General features: G+C 33.3%; 1 protein-coding gene and 1 pseudogene across 1 annotated transcript; both read right to left on the reverse strand.

Moving 5' to 3' along the window:
* Positions 1 to 788: 788 nt before the first annotated feature.
* Positions 789 to 2,992, reverse strand: LOC108810514 (probable beta-1,3-galactosyltransferase 5; annotated as a pseudogene).
* A 4,558-nt stretch (positions 2,993 to 7,550) lies between these two features.
* Positions 7,551 to 9,273, reverse strand: LOC108807236 (COP9 signalosome complex subunit 7). The gene is made up of 8 exons (XM_018579497.2): positions 9,035 to 9,273; positions 8,782 to 8,946; positions 8,622 to 8,711; positions 8,491 to 8,535; positions 8,343 to 8,413; positions 8,104 to 8,242; positions 7,838 to 7,926; positions 7,551 to 7,719 (listed from the first exon to the last, which is right to left on the reverse strand). Exons 1-8 carry the CDS (start codon positions 9,191 to 9,193, stop codon positions 7,695 to 7,697), a joined length of 783 nt encoding a protein of 260 aa, XP_018434999.1. The 5' UTR covers positions 9,194 to 9,273; the 3' UTR covers positions 7,551 to 7,694.
* Positions 9,274 to 18,080: the final 8,807 nt, after the last annotated feature.

Genomic DNA, 18,080 nt, shown 5'->3' on the forward strand with positions numbered 1-18,080 from the left:
GTAGAAATTATCAAAAAAAATTTATTTTAATATTGATAAATCCGTCGACAAATACTAAACCGTAAACCCTAAATTCTAAACCCTAAACCTTTTGGAAAGCCTGAACCCTTGGGCAAATCTTATACTCTAAACCGTTAATCCTAAACCCTAAAAAAACCCTAAACCCTTAATCATAAACCATAATATTAAACCCTAAATTCTAAACACTAAATCCTAAACCCTAAACTCCTGGACAAATATTAAATCCTAAACCATAAACCATTTTGGAATTTAGGATTTAAGATTTAGTATTTAGTATTAGGGGTCATGATTTAGGGTTTAGGATTAACGGTTTTAGTTTATGATTTAAGATTTGGTTTAAATTTAAGAGTTTAGGGTATAGCATTTGCTCAAGGGTTCATGCTTTCCCCAAGGATTTAGGGTTTAGTATTTAAAATTTAGGGTTTAAGATTTAGTATTTTTCCGACAGATTTATCAATATAAAAAAAAATCTTTTTTTAATAATTACTACTATTTTTTTATCTAAAACATAATTTTGTTTTATAAAATCCTTATTATTTAGTTTAATTTTTTAAGAGATATCAAATCTCAAATAACTAAATTTTATTGGTGGGTGAATGTAGAGGTTCATCCTAGGGGGTGAACCTAAGTTTTGTTCATTTTCTAACTAATGCAAAGCGTGTTTCTATAAAAGGGATGTATTGCTCAGATTACTCTCCAGTAAGCGGATTTGTATACCTTTTGGTTCTTTACAAAACAAAATGTTCATATCCTCTTATTACATTTTCTTATCTAAGAAAATTATAATTTGCATCCCAGACGGCTTGATCACCTTCGCCACACATCACATGAACGGTCAACATTCTATCGACAGATTTGCATATCCCACTGCACTTCCAGTCAAATGACGCCACACACACTTTTCCAGCCTCTGCCTTCATTTCACAATCTTTAGAAAATGAGAAAGAAAAAGAGAGTAACCACATGAGATAAAACTCAAATCATTCTTTACCAACTTCTGAAGCATACTAAATAATGCACATATATATAATATTTTTTACCGCGATGAGTACTACAACAGAAATTACGGTCATCGATATGCTCAACCTCAAGACCAATTAACCATGACCCGAGTGTCACATCTTCATTTGCATACTTGTGTAAAATTGGCCTGCAAAGTCAAAACATCAAATGTCATTATATGTTTGGATAATAATCATTTCCTTGGGAAAATATAGTGTTCCTTTACTGATAATTCAAAAACATGTAGTTAGTTACTTACTGATTGTTAGATATGTATGTGGCAAGATCCTTTGAGATGGCATAGATTTGTCCTGTAGCATGTCGGAAATATTCATTACCTTCCTCTCCAAATTTCCAAAATTCTGGTTCGCGATACTTGGCCTTCCTGCACGTTTTGAAAAAAAAAATACAAAAAACGAATTTGCTTTAAAATCTAAATAGATGGAACAGAAAAAAAATTAAGAGATCACAACAACACAGGATGAGATTATTACTTTTGAGTAAGAACAGGTCCGGATTTCATACATCCAATGTAGACCATCGGCTTATGACGGTGAAGAGCTAATGTGGAAGCAAGCATACCTAAAAAGGCAAAGGCATGAGCAAAGATTGTTGCCACGATTAACATGAACATCATCAAGGAGAAGAGAGAGAAAAAGGTGGTCGAAGCAGATTTTATTAATTACCAAGATTGACATGAACATCATCATCTATCTTAACGTAAAACTCAGCATCCCACGTTGCAACTGCACTGGAGAAGAAGCTTTTTGTTTTCGCAGAGAGATTATAATATCCTTCGACATGATCCTGCAACAAGTAAAGAGTCCCCAGAAAGAAAATAAACAAAAATATATCAAGAAAACCACAAACCAACCCTATAAAGTAAAACTGTTTAATTAATCTCACCAGCCTAAAGAAATCTTTGTATTGAGCATGTTCTGAATCAATTTCCTTATCCAATATACTTTGTGGTGTCACACTGCCAAAGAAAGACACATGCTTCAGAGGCTCAATCTAATATATAAAAAAAATATTAGACTACATTATATTTACTATTCTATGAATTAACCTGTGTCCAATCATGAATTTGACAACAATTCCTTTCTCTTTTTCCAATTTCTCAAGCTTTTCCCCTGTGATATATATAAAAGTGACTAAGATTAGAGACAATGAAGTATGAAAGGAACAAGAGATTTGAAGGAGGGACATCAAAAAATAACCCTGAGGCATCCAAGTTTCTCTAAGCGAATCACGACGTTTTCTACTGTTAAATGCAGTGTTGATACCAATCACCATGAAAACTTTCTTCCTTTGGTTTCCTTCTGTCGAAGTATTTGTTGTTGAGGCATTAAAAATCGGTTGAGAGCTCTGTTTAACAGAGAGCTGCTTCTGAAGCATAGACACTGATTTATCCAATGACCTGTGACCACAAGATATACGATCATCAATTTACTAATCTCTAAATGAAAGTGTAGGATTTACCAAAAAAAAAATACCAATTTAATTTTATAAGTACACTCACTCTATTCCTTTATGCGTTCTCGGAACGTTCTCAACTACATGTTTTTCTTGTGGTTTTTCCTGCATTTGGTGAAATTAAAAATAAACTTTTAAAACAATTCATGTAATAATGAAGAGATATAAGATTCAAAAAATATAATAAGGTTTTAAAAGAATACTTTATCATGAGTATTCAAGTCCGTAACTACGTTAACTTCCTGATCACGTCGGTGCTGTAAAATGGACTGGCTACCGGAATCGGACAAAAGCAATCTGAAAAATACAGGATAAACAAAAATTATTAAGACGAATATCAAAAACAGGAAGACATGATTTTATAACGGTAAAGATTAATGAAAAAACTCAAAAAATCAAGAAACCTGGAGGTGAAAATTGCTCCGAGGAAAAAGCAGGAAATGAGAAGCGAAACCCATGTCAGTGATAGTCTCTTCGACATTTTGGGCTTCATTGGTGTGAATAGACGAGAGAATCTGACACAAACGAGAGGATCCATAATAGAACTTCTTATAACATTAACGGCAAGCCAAGTTAATAGAGTCAGTAAAAATTTAGTTAACAAAAAACTTATTTACTTTTTTGAAATTTTGACTATTTAATTCAAACTAATTCAAACAATCTAATATGTTAAATGATTTACTTCTAGTTATAAATCACTAAGAGGTTCAAAGAAATGAAAATTTGACCACCAACAAACAAAGAAAAATAAGTCAATAAAGTTAAATAGTCTATCCAGCCCCAATATATTAAAAGAAAATCATTTATAATAAATGTGTTAACACACTAATTAACACGTGGCAATTTTACACTTATTTAAAAGTTTTAAATATTAATTTTCTTAACTCCAGCAAAAACAATTTAATATTTTCACACACTAATTTTTTTAATCAGCTCATTTTTAATTCCTGTGATATTAACCTTTATCTTAATGAATTCTTTCCGTGAAACTACGAAATGATATCATTGTTGAAAGAAAAAAATTTACAAAATCATTAAGATTTGCATCAAATAAAATGCTGGAGTGAAAACGTTTTTAGAAATTGAAAGTTTTGTATCTTGCCGAACATGACCATTATTGAGGCTTCTGTATACAAATGCAACAAATAACTATGACTAGTTATGAATCAAAGAACCCTAGGTTAAAAACACTACACACAAAGTTGTATATTTAGTTTACCAAATATTATTTTTCTTTACAAAGTTTTCATATCAGACAAGTCATTAGAAACATAATAAATTGTAGAAAAGAATCAGAAATGAGAAAAGCTTTAAAAGGAAAGAAAAATTTGTGAAATCGATTGAAAAGGATAATTCACGTGCTAAATGAAGAGATCACATTATTTTTTGAAGGATAACCTCCCTTTCACTCAATTGTATAGTTTTTTTATACTTATGGAAAATATTTTATAAGAAAGTACACGCTATTAGTTATAGACTACATCAATTTTGCAATATGCCTAACAATATTGACACGATGCTCAACCATTTTTGTTGGTATTCTTAAAATATGGTCCAATAATTATGTTTGTAAAATAAGCCCAAAATATATGTTTTATATACATTTGTTTTACTTTTCTTATATTAGTTGAAAAAAGTCTTTTATATTAGTTGAAAAAGTAAGTCTGGGAAAATATCTTGATCTGAAAAACCGAGCCAAACTTTATTTGAAAGTAATACTAAACTTTTAATATTCGAACAACGTCTGAATCCAATAAAAATGAAATATTTTTTTATACAAAAATATATAAATTCAACTATACACTTAAATATATTAATTATTTTTAATTTTATATCTATTAGATATTCAAAAATATAAAAATATCTAAAAATTATCAAAGTAATCGCAAGTAAATATACAAAAATAAAAATAAATGTTCAAAATAATGAAAATATCTATTTTTTCTCCATACACATATTTAAATTGAACAGATTTTTTATGTAAGTTTAAGTATTTAGTCTTACATTATTTAATTTTTATGTTTTATGTATTTTTATTTTCGGATCTTGAGGACTTAAATATATTTGGATTTGTTTCAAAATAATATTAACATAACTAAAATGTGTACCCAAACTCGAACCCGCAATGATTCGGACCACATTCAAACCGATATTGGTAAATAGCCGAATCTTATATAAATTTCTAACTCGAAAAATATGAAATCTGAATTGATCAACAGAATCCGAATGGATATATGAATGTTCATCCCTAGAAAAAGTTATACCGAAATGTTTTAGTACAACGTAAATAAATAATCTAATCAACTATTTCCTTAGCGCTGTGCACGGATCATTACTTAGTTATATATTATATGACTTGTTTAGACATAGAAGCTAAGATTGGTGTAAATAATAATTTATTGATTGATAGCTAAAGTGGAAACATTTTGAACTTACCAAAATAACTAAAATTAATACTGTTTATTCTATGAACTTGCAAACAAGTATTTATGTTTTAATCAATGTTTTTAAACCTTACTCGGACATTGAACCAGACAACTTCCAGGGTCATCGAGTTATTGGGTAAACCTTGGGTTAATAAATTAATTAATTTCTTACATAATAATATATCAACTACTTAAAAATATAATAACAAGTTAAGAGTTATGACATATAATAAGGAAATAAAATTCTTAAGTATTTAAATGTATAATTTGAATTAAAAAATAAAACTTTAAATCTAAAACAAATAATTAATGAAAAAATAAAATAAAATAAATAATAATAAAATTAAACTTTAAATCTAAAAGAAATCAAAAGTAAAATATCAAATTGTAATAGTGTTGATAACAAAAATATAGTAATATCAAATCACATAAACTAATTTTGGTTTTCTCTTGCATAATAAAATTTTCATCAAAATCATTAAAATATCAAAACTACAAATGTCGTCTTGTAAGTAAGATTCACGATAAACAAAAAAATAAAAAAAGTCGAATGACATACAAAGTCGACAGCAAAGAAAAACAATAATAATAAACGGAAAACCTAACATTTTATTTAGAATAAAAACATATTTTAATGATGGAACTAAAAAAATCTAAGAAAAATATAAGTAAAAAAAATATCTATTAGGTCCAACCAGTGGTCAACTGATATTCGGTTTCGGGTTTTAACTATTATTTTGTGAATTTTATCAAATTTTTAAATAATATATTATTTTCTAAAATCCAAACTAGATTATATATTAAATTACCGGATTAACTGGTTCAACTGTGGATCTGGACTGGGTTTCAAAACATTGGTTTTGATAAACAACTAGATTTCTGTTTGGCCAGCTCTAGCGCCATGCAAAGCTGGAAATTTTATATTGCAGAAAAATACAACACTATTGTAGTTTGAATAAAAACATTACGGGAAACAGCTTTGCGTCCTAAACTGAAAGCGGGAATCTTAAAGAGGCTGCAACGCATGGTGGAATTCATTGACAAAAGCTGTTAGAACCCAAAACAAGCTATGGATGTTAAGTGGTAGCAATAAATAGAAACTACTTCCAAGGAAAACAAAATGCACTTGAAAGTCCAGCAGCCAGTTGATGAACAATCTAAATATGATATTGGACTGCGTGAGTATTTGTATCTTCTGCGTTCTTCTGTTCCGAATACATCTCACAATAACCGCCATGGCGCCATGATCTGCACCCAGTAATTATTATCAGACCCACTCATTTTTTTCCACCATTAATAGTGTGTGAATATTATTTCCAATAAAGTAAAACGGTATCATGATGGACGATCTGAGCTTGTCGAGGATATTGCACAGCTCAAGAAAGGACTTCTTTAAAAGATACAATACAACACCAAAGTTCAAAGCCCTCCCAAGATTTTGAGTGTGGCTGCTAACTTAAAAGGTCAAAATCACCAGAAGGATTCAGAAAGAGAATGCAACAAATCTCACATCATTATAACAAAGTTTTTGGATTTCCAACTTAAAACCAATTGATCCAAGTCTCTATATATTATTCAAGTTCTTTCCATATTTCCAATGCAAGATCTTCTATCTAACACGCTCTCTCGAAATAATGATACTTATAACATTAATTTCGCATAATCCATTATACCTTCTCCGACACAATGCCTTATTTTCTAGCAAACTTAATGGAACTAAACCTTTTATGGGTTGTCAATTAATAAGATGATCAGGTCATTTTTTAAGCTGGATTTATGGGTTATGGTGTGAATCCGTTCTGATAGCATGATAAATTTTCTGGGCTTTCACTAAGCTCAACTTCCCTCACCTTCTCGGCACTGATGGCCCTGAGCACTGAAGGATCACCAAACGCCGCCTGAGTTCACCCGTCTCATCTTCATCATAAAAAACTTGAAACTGCCTTAGAATGACAATAACTCTAAATGAAATGGCCAAAATCCATATATATTATTCAAATTCTTTACATATTTTCAATGTGAAAATATGAATTCTTCTCTCCAACAATATAACTGTTCCTTTGTTATGGATTTGATTCGCCTAGCTACTAGAAGATGACTTAGAGAGTCTCTCTTCTTTCTTCTGAAGCAGTCCACCAGATCTGAAATCCACCAGCAGAAGAGGAAGCAACTGTAAATGAATTGAGCAAATGGCCTAGGGACACGCTGCAGAGACTAGAGACTCCAACAAACACAGAGCCAGGATATATATATATGGCTCAGACACTTACGAGAAAGCTAGGAAGCAGATGCGGAATACGACCCAGCTGGTTCTAAGATGCGAGGGGCCAACACTAAGCTCAATTTCCCTCACCTCCTCGGCATTGATGGCCCTGAGCACTCAAGGATCACCAAGCGCCGCCTGAGTTCACCCGTCTCATCTTCATCATAAACCTAACGGCTAGAGTTCCTTGCCTTGCTTCTCATTATTTCTATAATATCGACTATGCCACCTAGTTTTGCTAGGTATTATTTTAATTACTGAATTTTCGGTTGCTACATCTGTTCGATGAAAGGCATCCAACTTTTATGTACCCATCAATTCAACCAATTTTTCCTTCTCTATTCATATCATTCTGGGCTAAATAACCGCTAAATTTGTTGTTGCATTGAGAAAAAGAGGAGACGAGATTCATTATACAAGTCGAAATAAAATGCTAACAAATAAAAAAAAATGCCACCAAAAGTAAATGGTACGTCCATCTCCATCAACTCCCTTTCTCTGTCTCTCTACCTTCTCACCGGATGCCTTCTCCTGCGATCCAAAGGTGAGTGGGTTTTGATTTTTTTTTATCATTTTTTTAATTCTAGTTTGTACTAGATCATCTAATAGTTGTATTATAAACCAGAAAAACAATTAAATGGTATGCTACCTCTTTGATCGCATTCCATCTCCTTGGTAGTTCATCATTCCACTTGGTTCCCCAAACATCTCATGATGCCCTCTGCTGCCAAAATCCCCCTGCCCACAGTGCAAGTAAGACTACATTGACCACCACCCTTCCCAATCAGACATAAAAGCTAACGAGACTCTACACTTTATGTAAACCAGAGTCTAACTAAACCATAATTAGTTACATTATATATTTAGTAGGGAATAGTGAAAAGCCCTTAGGCCTCTAAAGTCTCTACCACTGACCTTCATGGACAGAGACTTCTTCAATTCTTCGACTCCTTCTTCTGCTTCCTTGCGATGTTTCTTGTCCATCTCACTCATATTGTCAGCCCATTTAATCTTCTCTTGAATTGAAACGAGAAGATTATCTGAAGTGTTCAACCTACAAGCAAGGCAGAAACAGTTGAATGAGAAAAGGACGCTAACATCATGTGTGGGTCCTTAAAAAAAGAAACAAGGGGAAGAAGAAAGGAAGGAAGTACCAGTCTGACAAGGTGCATAACATATTCGCAAGTTGACCTGGCCTTAGATCCCTACCAGCTGCAAATGGAACCTGCAAATATATATGACAGTCTAGTCAAGAGGCATCCTTAAAGTAAAGCAGAAGGGGTTCAATGACAGACAACACACCTCGAAGCATCTTTTCAACTGATCCAGCTTTCCTCTAATTATACCCTGGAAGGAAGATTGATTTTAAAAGTAGTTAGCAAAGTCTTCTGCATTGGAAAAAAAGAAGAGATACTTGGTAAGAGCACACTCACCGCGTACATACAGTCATTGATAAGAAAGTCCTCGAGTTCACGAACATTGGAGACATCTAACTCCACCATCAGTGTATCATAAGGCAGTACCTATCATTAACAAAACAAAGTGAGATACATTGAGAAACAAAACAGAGGAAGCTAGGTTAGGTGTAGATACCTTGTTTGACTCAGCAAGGGTAAGCAGAGTGAGCTGTTTAAGCTTCAGGATTTGGTCAGGAGACAACTGAGGAATACGGCTGGCGTTACATTTGTAGTCAGCCCAGGTGCCATGTGCAAACAACCGTAGAACATCCAGGTACACTGAATTTGAGGTTCCTTCAAGCTGCAATACAACAAAACCTTGGCCAAATCGGAATCACATATTATTGGAGAAACCCTAGAGATCGTCAATTATATTAAAGGATTCGAACCTGGGAAACATTAGGTAGAGCCAAAATCTCGGAAAAGGCGAAAAGAGAAGGATGCGAAGTAGCGTCGACGATGATAGGCCATAGAGACTCGCCGTTGCAGGTAGAAGCTCGGCGAACGAGCTGATCAATGATCTCCGCTTGCTTCTGCTCCAAATCCATCTCTCGCGCCTTACGGTGAATCGACTTCCTGTTGTTTTTAGGGTTTTCTTTATGCTCCGATAGATCGAGAATCAATTACGATTATATACAAACACCACTTTTGCTCCGATTCCATATATGACGGTTTGAAAAAGTTAATTTTCCTTTCGAACTTACTGGGCCTAGGCCCAAATGAAACACCATAAACAAGACTCACAAGATATGGACTGGGTTTTGAACCCTGCCCATCTAGTGAACATTATTACACGTACATCTTCCTAGTGAAGTCCAGACTTTACTCTGCTTTCGGGCCCCAAATCGAACCTGATATTCTCTTCTTCCTGTTGTTCAAGCGTGTTTTAATCCGTTCAATCTTTAAACATTGAGTTTTTTAACTTTTTTTTCATTTTCTTTAACAATTAACCGTCTGAATTTGACCTTTTTTTTCAAAATTGGTCGGTGATTTATCGTTTTTCGCTAGAATCCTCTTTATTTCTATAAGTGTATAATTTTCTATAAGAGCATCTCCAACCCAACTCTATTTTTCACTCTAAAATAGAGTTTAGAGTAAAAAATGCTCTAATGGTACTCTATTTCTTACTCTATAATAGAGTGAAAAATATGTTTACTCCAAATATAGAGTAAGTTGTTTTTTTTTTTATTCATCACTCTATTTTCTACTCTAAAATAGAGTACCATTGGAGAAAACTTCATCTCTATTATAGAGTCACTCTATTTTAGAGTAAAAAATAGAATGAACCCTTGGAGATGCTCTAAGTATAGTGTTTGACTCTAGTTTGGAATACCTTCTGAGTAATGCCAGTAGGTAAACCGATCATCTATTATGCCGCACCGTATAAATCACATAGGCCGAAGCCAAAGTCTAAAGTAACCAAGTAGTGATAGTTTAATTTTTAAAGGAAAATGAATCCATGACTAATGTGGATCACACAAAGTCTTTAAAAAAATTGACACTAGGCTATCATCATATGATTGGTTAATTTACCTAAACTTGACAGCGTGTCATCAGTCTAACGTTCACTATTAAATTTCACAACGAAATAAAATAATTAAAAAATATGTTGTGTCGATTGATTCAATGATAAAAACTCAAACTTGGAACCAAAAAAAAGATAATTCAATCTATCTCTACGGTCATGTCTAATATTGTGACAACCCGTTCAATGGAACCACCTGCCCATAGACCCAAGCTTACACCGCTGCATCGCACCGACCCCAACCCCTCCATCATGAGTTCTCACTAACTCCATAATTAGGTTGTTGGTGAGGTTCGAACCCTCGACCTCACCCTTTAACAGTATTCCCCGACCACCCACGGCTAATGGACCACCAACGTCCGTTCTCTCGGTCCGTGGGCCCCATTTCCAAAGGCTCGAAATCATTGTTTACTAACCCTATAATCACCACCCGACCTTTCTTCATGCTTTGGCCTCACTTGCACGCTATCGCGAATCACTTCCCGATAGGTCACCCATCCTTCCACTACTCCAGCTCAAGCACGTTTAACTCTGGAGTTCTTTCAGGATGTGTTCCAGAAAAGGTAAGTCAACTTTAGTGATATAGATAGTCAAATCAATTCTCTTAAACCTTTTCACATATCACAACTCGGGATGTTACAATTCACCCCCTCTCAAAGAACACAACGTCCTCGTTGCGCCCCACGACAGGTTTCAAGACGCCTCTCAGGTCAGAACTGAGACGGCTAACCAGCTCTGATACCACTTGTAACGCCCCGATCGCCCACGGCTAATGGGCCACCAATGCCCGCTCTCTCGGCCCGTGGGCCCCATCCCATCCGACACGGTCGGTCGTTAATTTTTCCAAAGGCTCGAAATCATTGTTTACTAACCCTACAATCACCATCCGACCTTTCCCCATGCTTTGGCCTCACTCGCACGCTATCGCGAATCACTTCCCGATAGGTCACCCATTCTTTCACTACTCCAGCTCAAGCACGCTTAACTCTGGAGTTCTTTCAGGATGTGTTCCGAAAAAGGTAAGTCAACTTTGGTGACATAGATAGCCAAATCAATTCTCTTAAGCCTTTTCACATATCACAACTCGGGATGTTACAAATATTTTGGCTCGAGAGCAAACCAAACACCAAATTGGTTCATAATTTTGGTTTAAAAGTAAATAGTGTATTATGAATATATTAAAGCAAAGAAGAATGAATCATTCAAGAAAATGATTTTCTAAACAGTTTGTTATTTCATGCATCAATAATACTAATAATCAACAAGTTGTTGTTAACTTTAGTTGACTTGGGAGAAGAAAAGATTGGTTTACCTAAACTTCACAGCATGTCATCAATCCACGTTCACTATTAAATTTCACAAGGAAATAAACTAATTAAAAAAGAACATGTTGCATTAACTAATTCAAAGACAAAAAAAAACTCAAACTTGGAAACAGAAAGACAATTCAATCTCTCTTGGAAACAAAAAGATAATTCAATCTATCTCTTAGATCATGTCTAAACTCCATCTATCTTATTAAAGCTGAAGTACAATTTCGGTGTGTTTGGATACTTGAATAGGAGAATTAAAAAAAATTGGAGTGTTTGGAAACTTGAATAGTAGTTTTAATGTGTTTGGATACATAAATAGTAGTATCTATTAATTGTGTTTCCATATTTCACTTAGTTTAACAATTTAATTAATTATATTACCTTAATAATAAATTACATCATTAATTATATTTACCATAGTAATAATACTGCATATTTTTGTTATTAATTAATCAATATTAACTTTGTGCCAATTATAAAATCAAAAATGTTAAATAATAAGGTTTTACATATGATTAAACGTTTGGTTTAATTTATTTTAGTAAAATATTTTTATTTTAGTTTCAATCGGTGGAAAATTACGTACCCAAAAACATAGTTCAAAGATATGTTTTGTGAATAAAATAATAACTTAAATCAAAATAATTGCCACTTAATTTTTCACTCCATATAATTATTTTACTTGATAAAAAAAACTCTTTCTATTTCACTTAATTTAGCTAAACACATAGGAAGTGTTTTTTTTTTTTTTTTTTTTTTTTTTTTTTTTTAACCGGAGCTTCTAGCTCAGTTGGTAAAGGGTTCACAGCTGTGAGTTCCGCCACCTGGGTTCGAATCCCGACCACTGGGGAATTAACATTTCGGCATCGCCAGGGACAGAGGACCGACATGTGGCAACACGTGACTAGTCTGGACCACTTCTGTGGAGCCAGGATACCTCTGTATAATTCAAAAAAAAAAGTGTTTTTTTATTAATTTATAAAATCAGTTAGACATGAACATTATCTATCCATTAGGTAGATGTTGTTCCTTTCGGGTATCATTTTTTTTTGAAACCAAGTCCCGTTTGAATATTATAAACTTATGTGTGGATTCTGAGTTGGGTCATTCTGGATTTGGTTCTGATGTATCTAAAAATATCTAAATAACCAATATATCTAAAAAAGGTCCGGATATTTGTAAGAAAAATAGCCATATAACTTGATTCGGTCTAGGTCTTTTGAATATCATTAGTTATATTATGATACATCTAAAATATATAACACTAATTATGAAAAATAAATATCTATGTATAAAAAACTCTTTCTATTTCATTTAATTTAGCCAAACACATAAAAGAGTTTTTTTTATTAATTTATAAAATCAATTAGACATGAACATTATATGTCCATTTAGGTACATGTTGTTTCTTTCGGGTATTTTTTTTTGTTTAAAACCAAGTCCCGCTTGAATATTATAAACTTATGTGTGAATTTTGAGTTGGATCATTCTAGATCTGAATGAATTCGGTTCTCATGTATAGGAACCTAAAAATATATAAATAATCAATGTATCTAAAATAGGTTCAGATATTTGTAACAAAAATGACCATATAACCTGATTCGGTCCAGATCTTTTGAAAATTGTTAGTTATATTATGATACATCTAAAATATATAACGCTAATTATGAAAAATAAATATCGATGTATAAAAATATATTTAAGGGGCCAATTTAACAAAATATTAGTTAGTTCAATTGAAATAAATATATTAAAAGAATTTATATGAACTGAAAAAAATCAATATAAAAGTACTGATACATTTGGATTCAAAATCATTTCTTTTAACAACAAACTACGATTTGTATACAAATTTAAATTACAATGTAAATATTTAATTAATATAGAATATGTCACATTTATTGTTCAGTTGCGTTCTAAAATCATTTATTTTAACAACAAGCCAAATAAATGTGTTGATTGGAGAAGGAATAAAACAAAGCTAGAGAAACACATAGTTTACGAGAGACACTCTATGTGTCGAATTTATTATAAAGAAAGTTTTACTAAGATAAATACATTCAATAATTACAAACAAATAATATATTTCATAAAAGTGAAAAATAATACCCGCGCTTTCGAAGCGCGGGTCAAAATTTAGTGTGTTTATAATAAATGTCATTCTAACATTTTCTCTTGTTACACAAAAAATATTACTTTACAATTCCAATGCAAATTTTTTTTTTTTCATTATAAAACACATGGAATTCCAATGCAAATTATACTTATTTTTTAAGCTGAAAACTAATTGCAAATTGCATTAATTTTATAAAAGAAATTATTTATCTCAAATACTATTGGTCAGAAAGGTATAATTAATAACAATTTACATATATTTCTGTCTCTTTCTTAATAAATGTGAAAAATGTCAAAATGACACTTATATAAGAGCGGAGAGAATATTTTGCTACATTGGTAAGAGATTCTCATGTATATTGGAACTCTATTAATTTGTCACCTTGGTCTCTCTCTGGATCCTCACTATGTAATTAGCTGTTTGTAGGTAATAGAATTGTACTGAAACAGCTCTTGAACTTTATGCTAATCTAAATAAATGTGAATAGTATCATCAATCTATATTACAAAAGCAGAAGGTTTTTTCAAAGTGTCCTTATATTTTACAAGTATTTCAGGGATGTCATTGTCTTATTTAAAACCTATTCTTTTAGTTATAAATATATTCCATAAAATATCTTTTAATCCAAAACCTATTTATTGTTTAATTTATTTTTCCTTTTCAACGTAATTGACTGAAATAATGCAACAACCAATTAATTTGTTTGAAAAATCTAGTACTTATTTAAAGTTAAATACAAATCAAATAATTGAAATCCACTTGTACCTTTTGATATTGTACAACAACAAGCGAGAGTTTAGACTTAGTATCATTTGCATAATAAATATAACGAATATATTCTTGTATTGTTAATATATATACATATTAATTCATACATCTTATTTACAAATTACCAATAGTTAAAACAGAAAAGCCAGTTAAATTGTGAGATTAATGAGAGGTAGAAAAGTCAAACAAAGATTTTTTTTTTTTTTTTAAAGAATGTTAAATTTTATTCAAACAAAAAAAAAAACGTTTTTACAACAAGTGCAACATAATTGAATCTAAAAGAAACAAACTCAAGCATAAGAAGAAACTAAACTCTTTTAGAATCTAAACTTCAAAGAAAACCCAAAATCCCCCTCAAACTTGACCATATGGAACAAGTCAAGTTTGAAAATGCCATGAAATTCCCCTCATTAAAACCCACATTAGAGAAAACCCTAATGAGACAAAACTTTAATGTGGGAAAAAGAGTGGGAAAATCATAGCTATGGGACAAGCAAGAAAACAAAACAGCCTCAACATTCTCCCAAACACACTTCCTTAGTCTTCCCAAAATTCTCCCCAATTGATGGACTCTTCTTGAAACCGCCATGATCCTCACTGCTCCATACCATAGACAAAGAGCCAACTCGGAGCAAAGCTTTAGCTTCTTCCAAACCAAACCTCCATCGCTCTCTTATACTTCTCACCTTTCCTACTCCTCAGAGATGTGAGCCTATTTCGAACCATTTTATCCAATCTGACTGTGAGACCGGCAGCTGTCTGAGATGGTTCTCCAACTCTTCTCACATTTCTTTCCCTCCAAATCGCATACACAGCAACCTGTCAAACAAAGATTTAAACAGTAGTGCGATTGGAAAAAGAATGATTGTTTTACTATATCATCCTCAATTTTTTTTATTTACAATACTGTCATTGTTTTCCATACACTAACTACCATGAGCAACTAATTTCAATCTCTAAATGCATTTAAATTGACACTACTTCTTGATATCCTTATTTCTTATACACAAACTATTTCAATTTCTCTCTCATTTCATCTCAAATTTATAAATTTTGGTCAAGAACAAATGGGTAACTTTCATTAAGAAGTTATGTGTGTTTGGACAATTTAAACATGAATTTCACCGGATTTAAGACTGATATTTGAATTTTTCAAATCTGTTTTGCACTCTGATTCTGGTCAATATATATGTTAATTTTTCAATTGACTATTTTGTATATATTTCATAGAAGACTTCTCTATAGATCTTCTACCTTTTATTTATAACAAAAAAATGAGTAATTCTTTTGAAATTTCTTTCGGTAAACATGTTAGTTTTGCAATTGATCAAAATTTTGCGAAAAATTGAATTTTCCTACTACAGTGAAACCTCTATAAATTAATAATGTTGGGACTACACCAAAACTATAATTTTTTATTAATTTATAGAGATTATTAATTTATCGAGATACTAATTGAACCAAAAATTCAATTTAGGATTATGAAATTATATTAATTTATAGAGATTAATTTATAGATTATTAATTTAAAAAGTTATACTGTAGAAGACTTATTTCTTCTTGTAATCATATGCACTCTCTGAAAGCTAACAAGAAACTTAGGTAAATTAGTTTTTTTTTTTTTTTTTTTTTTTTTTTTTGACAACATCATAAAACTAACTATGATCTATGCTCAGTTGATTCGTGGAACCAAACTGGAGGCATAGAATCGACATAAAACATAGCAGAAGGGGAACATCTGGCACCGCGTGCTAGCTTGTCCGCCACTGAGTTATGCGCCCTTGGAATATGTCGAATCTTGAAGGAAGTAAAGAAAATCTTACTGCGCTGGAACTCCTCCAAATGTGTAGCAAAAGCTGGCCACTCTCCAGGTGAGGACACCATCTTCACCAGTTGAGAACAGTCTGTAGCGAATACCACGTCTGAGAAGTTAAGAGTCTTCATGCACTCCATAGCCCAAATCAACGCCTCGCATTCGGCATGCAAAGCAGATAGGCTTCTTCGGAGGTTCATAGCTCCCATCAACTTCTCGGTCGATCCATTTTTCTTGTAGAACCACCCCTGTCCAGAAAAGTTATCTTGTGCTCTCCAAGCACCATCAATAAAGCAAATCCGTAAAGATTCCATCGACATCCACTCCAAAGGTGAAGTATTGATCGAATGGTGGGTAGGGATCGTCAACTGGGCCTCCGCCCAAACCGTTGCTTCCACTTTCGCTATGCGAAGAATTTCCGGTGGATCCATGGTTTTGTTAGTATAAATCTTATTGTTCCGATTCTTCCAAATATACCACACAATCCATGGAAAAAACCCAAAGTCAAAACCACTCGGTAATCGCCAGAAAAGATAATCCATGTTAGAAAACAGAGAGGCTCCCGGAAAAAGACCTGGAGCTGAAGGTATCAATGACAAAGCCTATGTTTGTAATGCAGGTGGGCATTCAAAGATAACATGATTAATAGATTCTTCCTCAGCGCCACACAAACTACATCTTTGATCTCCTACTATACCTCGTGATCTTAAAGTTTTTGCAACCAGAATTATCCCCTTAATTACTTGCCAGATAAAATGTCTCAATTTTGGTGGGCACTGCACTTTCCAGGCATATCTTAAAAGAGGAGTCACATCCGGGCCAAAGTTTACCGCATGTAGGGCCTTATCTGGAAATTGTGTTTCAATTTTATACCCAGATTTAACTGTGTAGCGACCATTGTCCGTAAAAGCCCATCCCGCCGAATCTGGCCTATTAGACCGGCTTATTGCCAAACCTTTTATAATGCTAACATCATCTGAATGAATAAGTGCATTAAGCAGCTCTTCGTTCCAAGAAAGAGTTGCCGGATTAATAAAATAATCCACCGTGAGAGAGTTAACCACAAATTGTGATTGGTTTTTTGGGGTTGCTGACCTCGGGCGAGGAGCGGGGATCCATGGGTCATTCCATACTGAGATGGAATTACCATTTCCCACTCTTTTGATTAGCCCTTTTTTAACCAGAGATCTAGCTGAACAGATACTTCTCCATCCGTAAGAGGGTGAGTAAGATCTGTGTGGATCCAATGGATCTGTATTCCTAAAATATCTACCTTTAAAAACCTTCGTAAACAGACAATCTGGTTTGTCAATTAGACGCCACAATTGTTTAGCCAGCAAAGCCGTATTAAAATTTTGAACATCTTTGAAGCTCAAGCCGCCATCTTCTTTATCTTGGCACACCTTATCCCAGGAAAGCCAATGAATTCCTTTTTTATTTCCGCTTCCACCCCACCAAAAGTGAGAGATGGCCCCTGTTATTTTCTTCGTGACCGCCTTAGGTAATCTATAACATGACATCACATGGTTAGGCATTGCCGTTGCTGCCGATTTAATCAAAACCTCCTTGCCTCCTTTAGTTAGAAACCGTACTGTCCAGCTATTTACCTTTTGATTAATCCTCTCCGTCACATACCCAAATACCTGAATTTTAGACCCTACTAGACTCTCCGGTATGCCCAAATAATTTGCCATGCCGCCTATGGCAGTAATTCCCAATTGGGCTTTAATCTCTTCCCTGGTTATCTCTGGTACCTTATGCCCGAATTGTAGAGAAGATTTGTCAAAATTTATAAGCTGGCCAGATACAGCCTCATAATCCTTTAACAATTTGAGAATTACACCGCATTCCGCCGAATAAGCTTTGCAGAAAAAAAGACTGTCATCCGCAAAGAGAAGAT

This window comes from Raphanus sativus, chromosome 6 (genome assembly GCF_000801105.2).
Source record: "Raphanus sativus cultivar WK10039 chromosome 6, ASM80110v3, whole genome shotgun sequence".
NCBI lineage: Eukaryota > Viridiplantae > Streptophyta > Magnoliopsida > Brassicales > Brassicaceae > Raphanus > Raphanus sativus.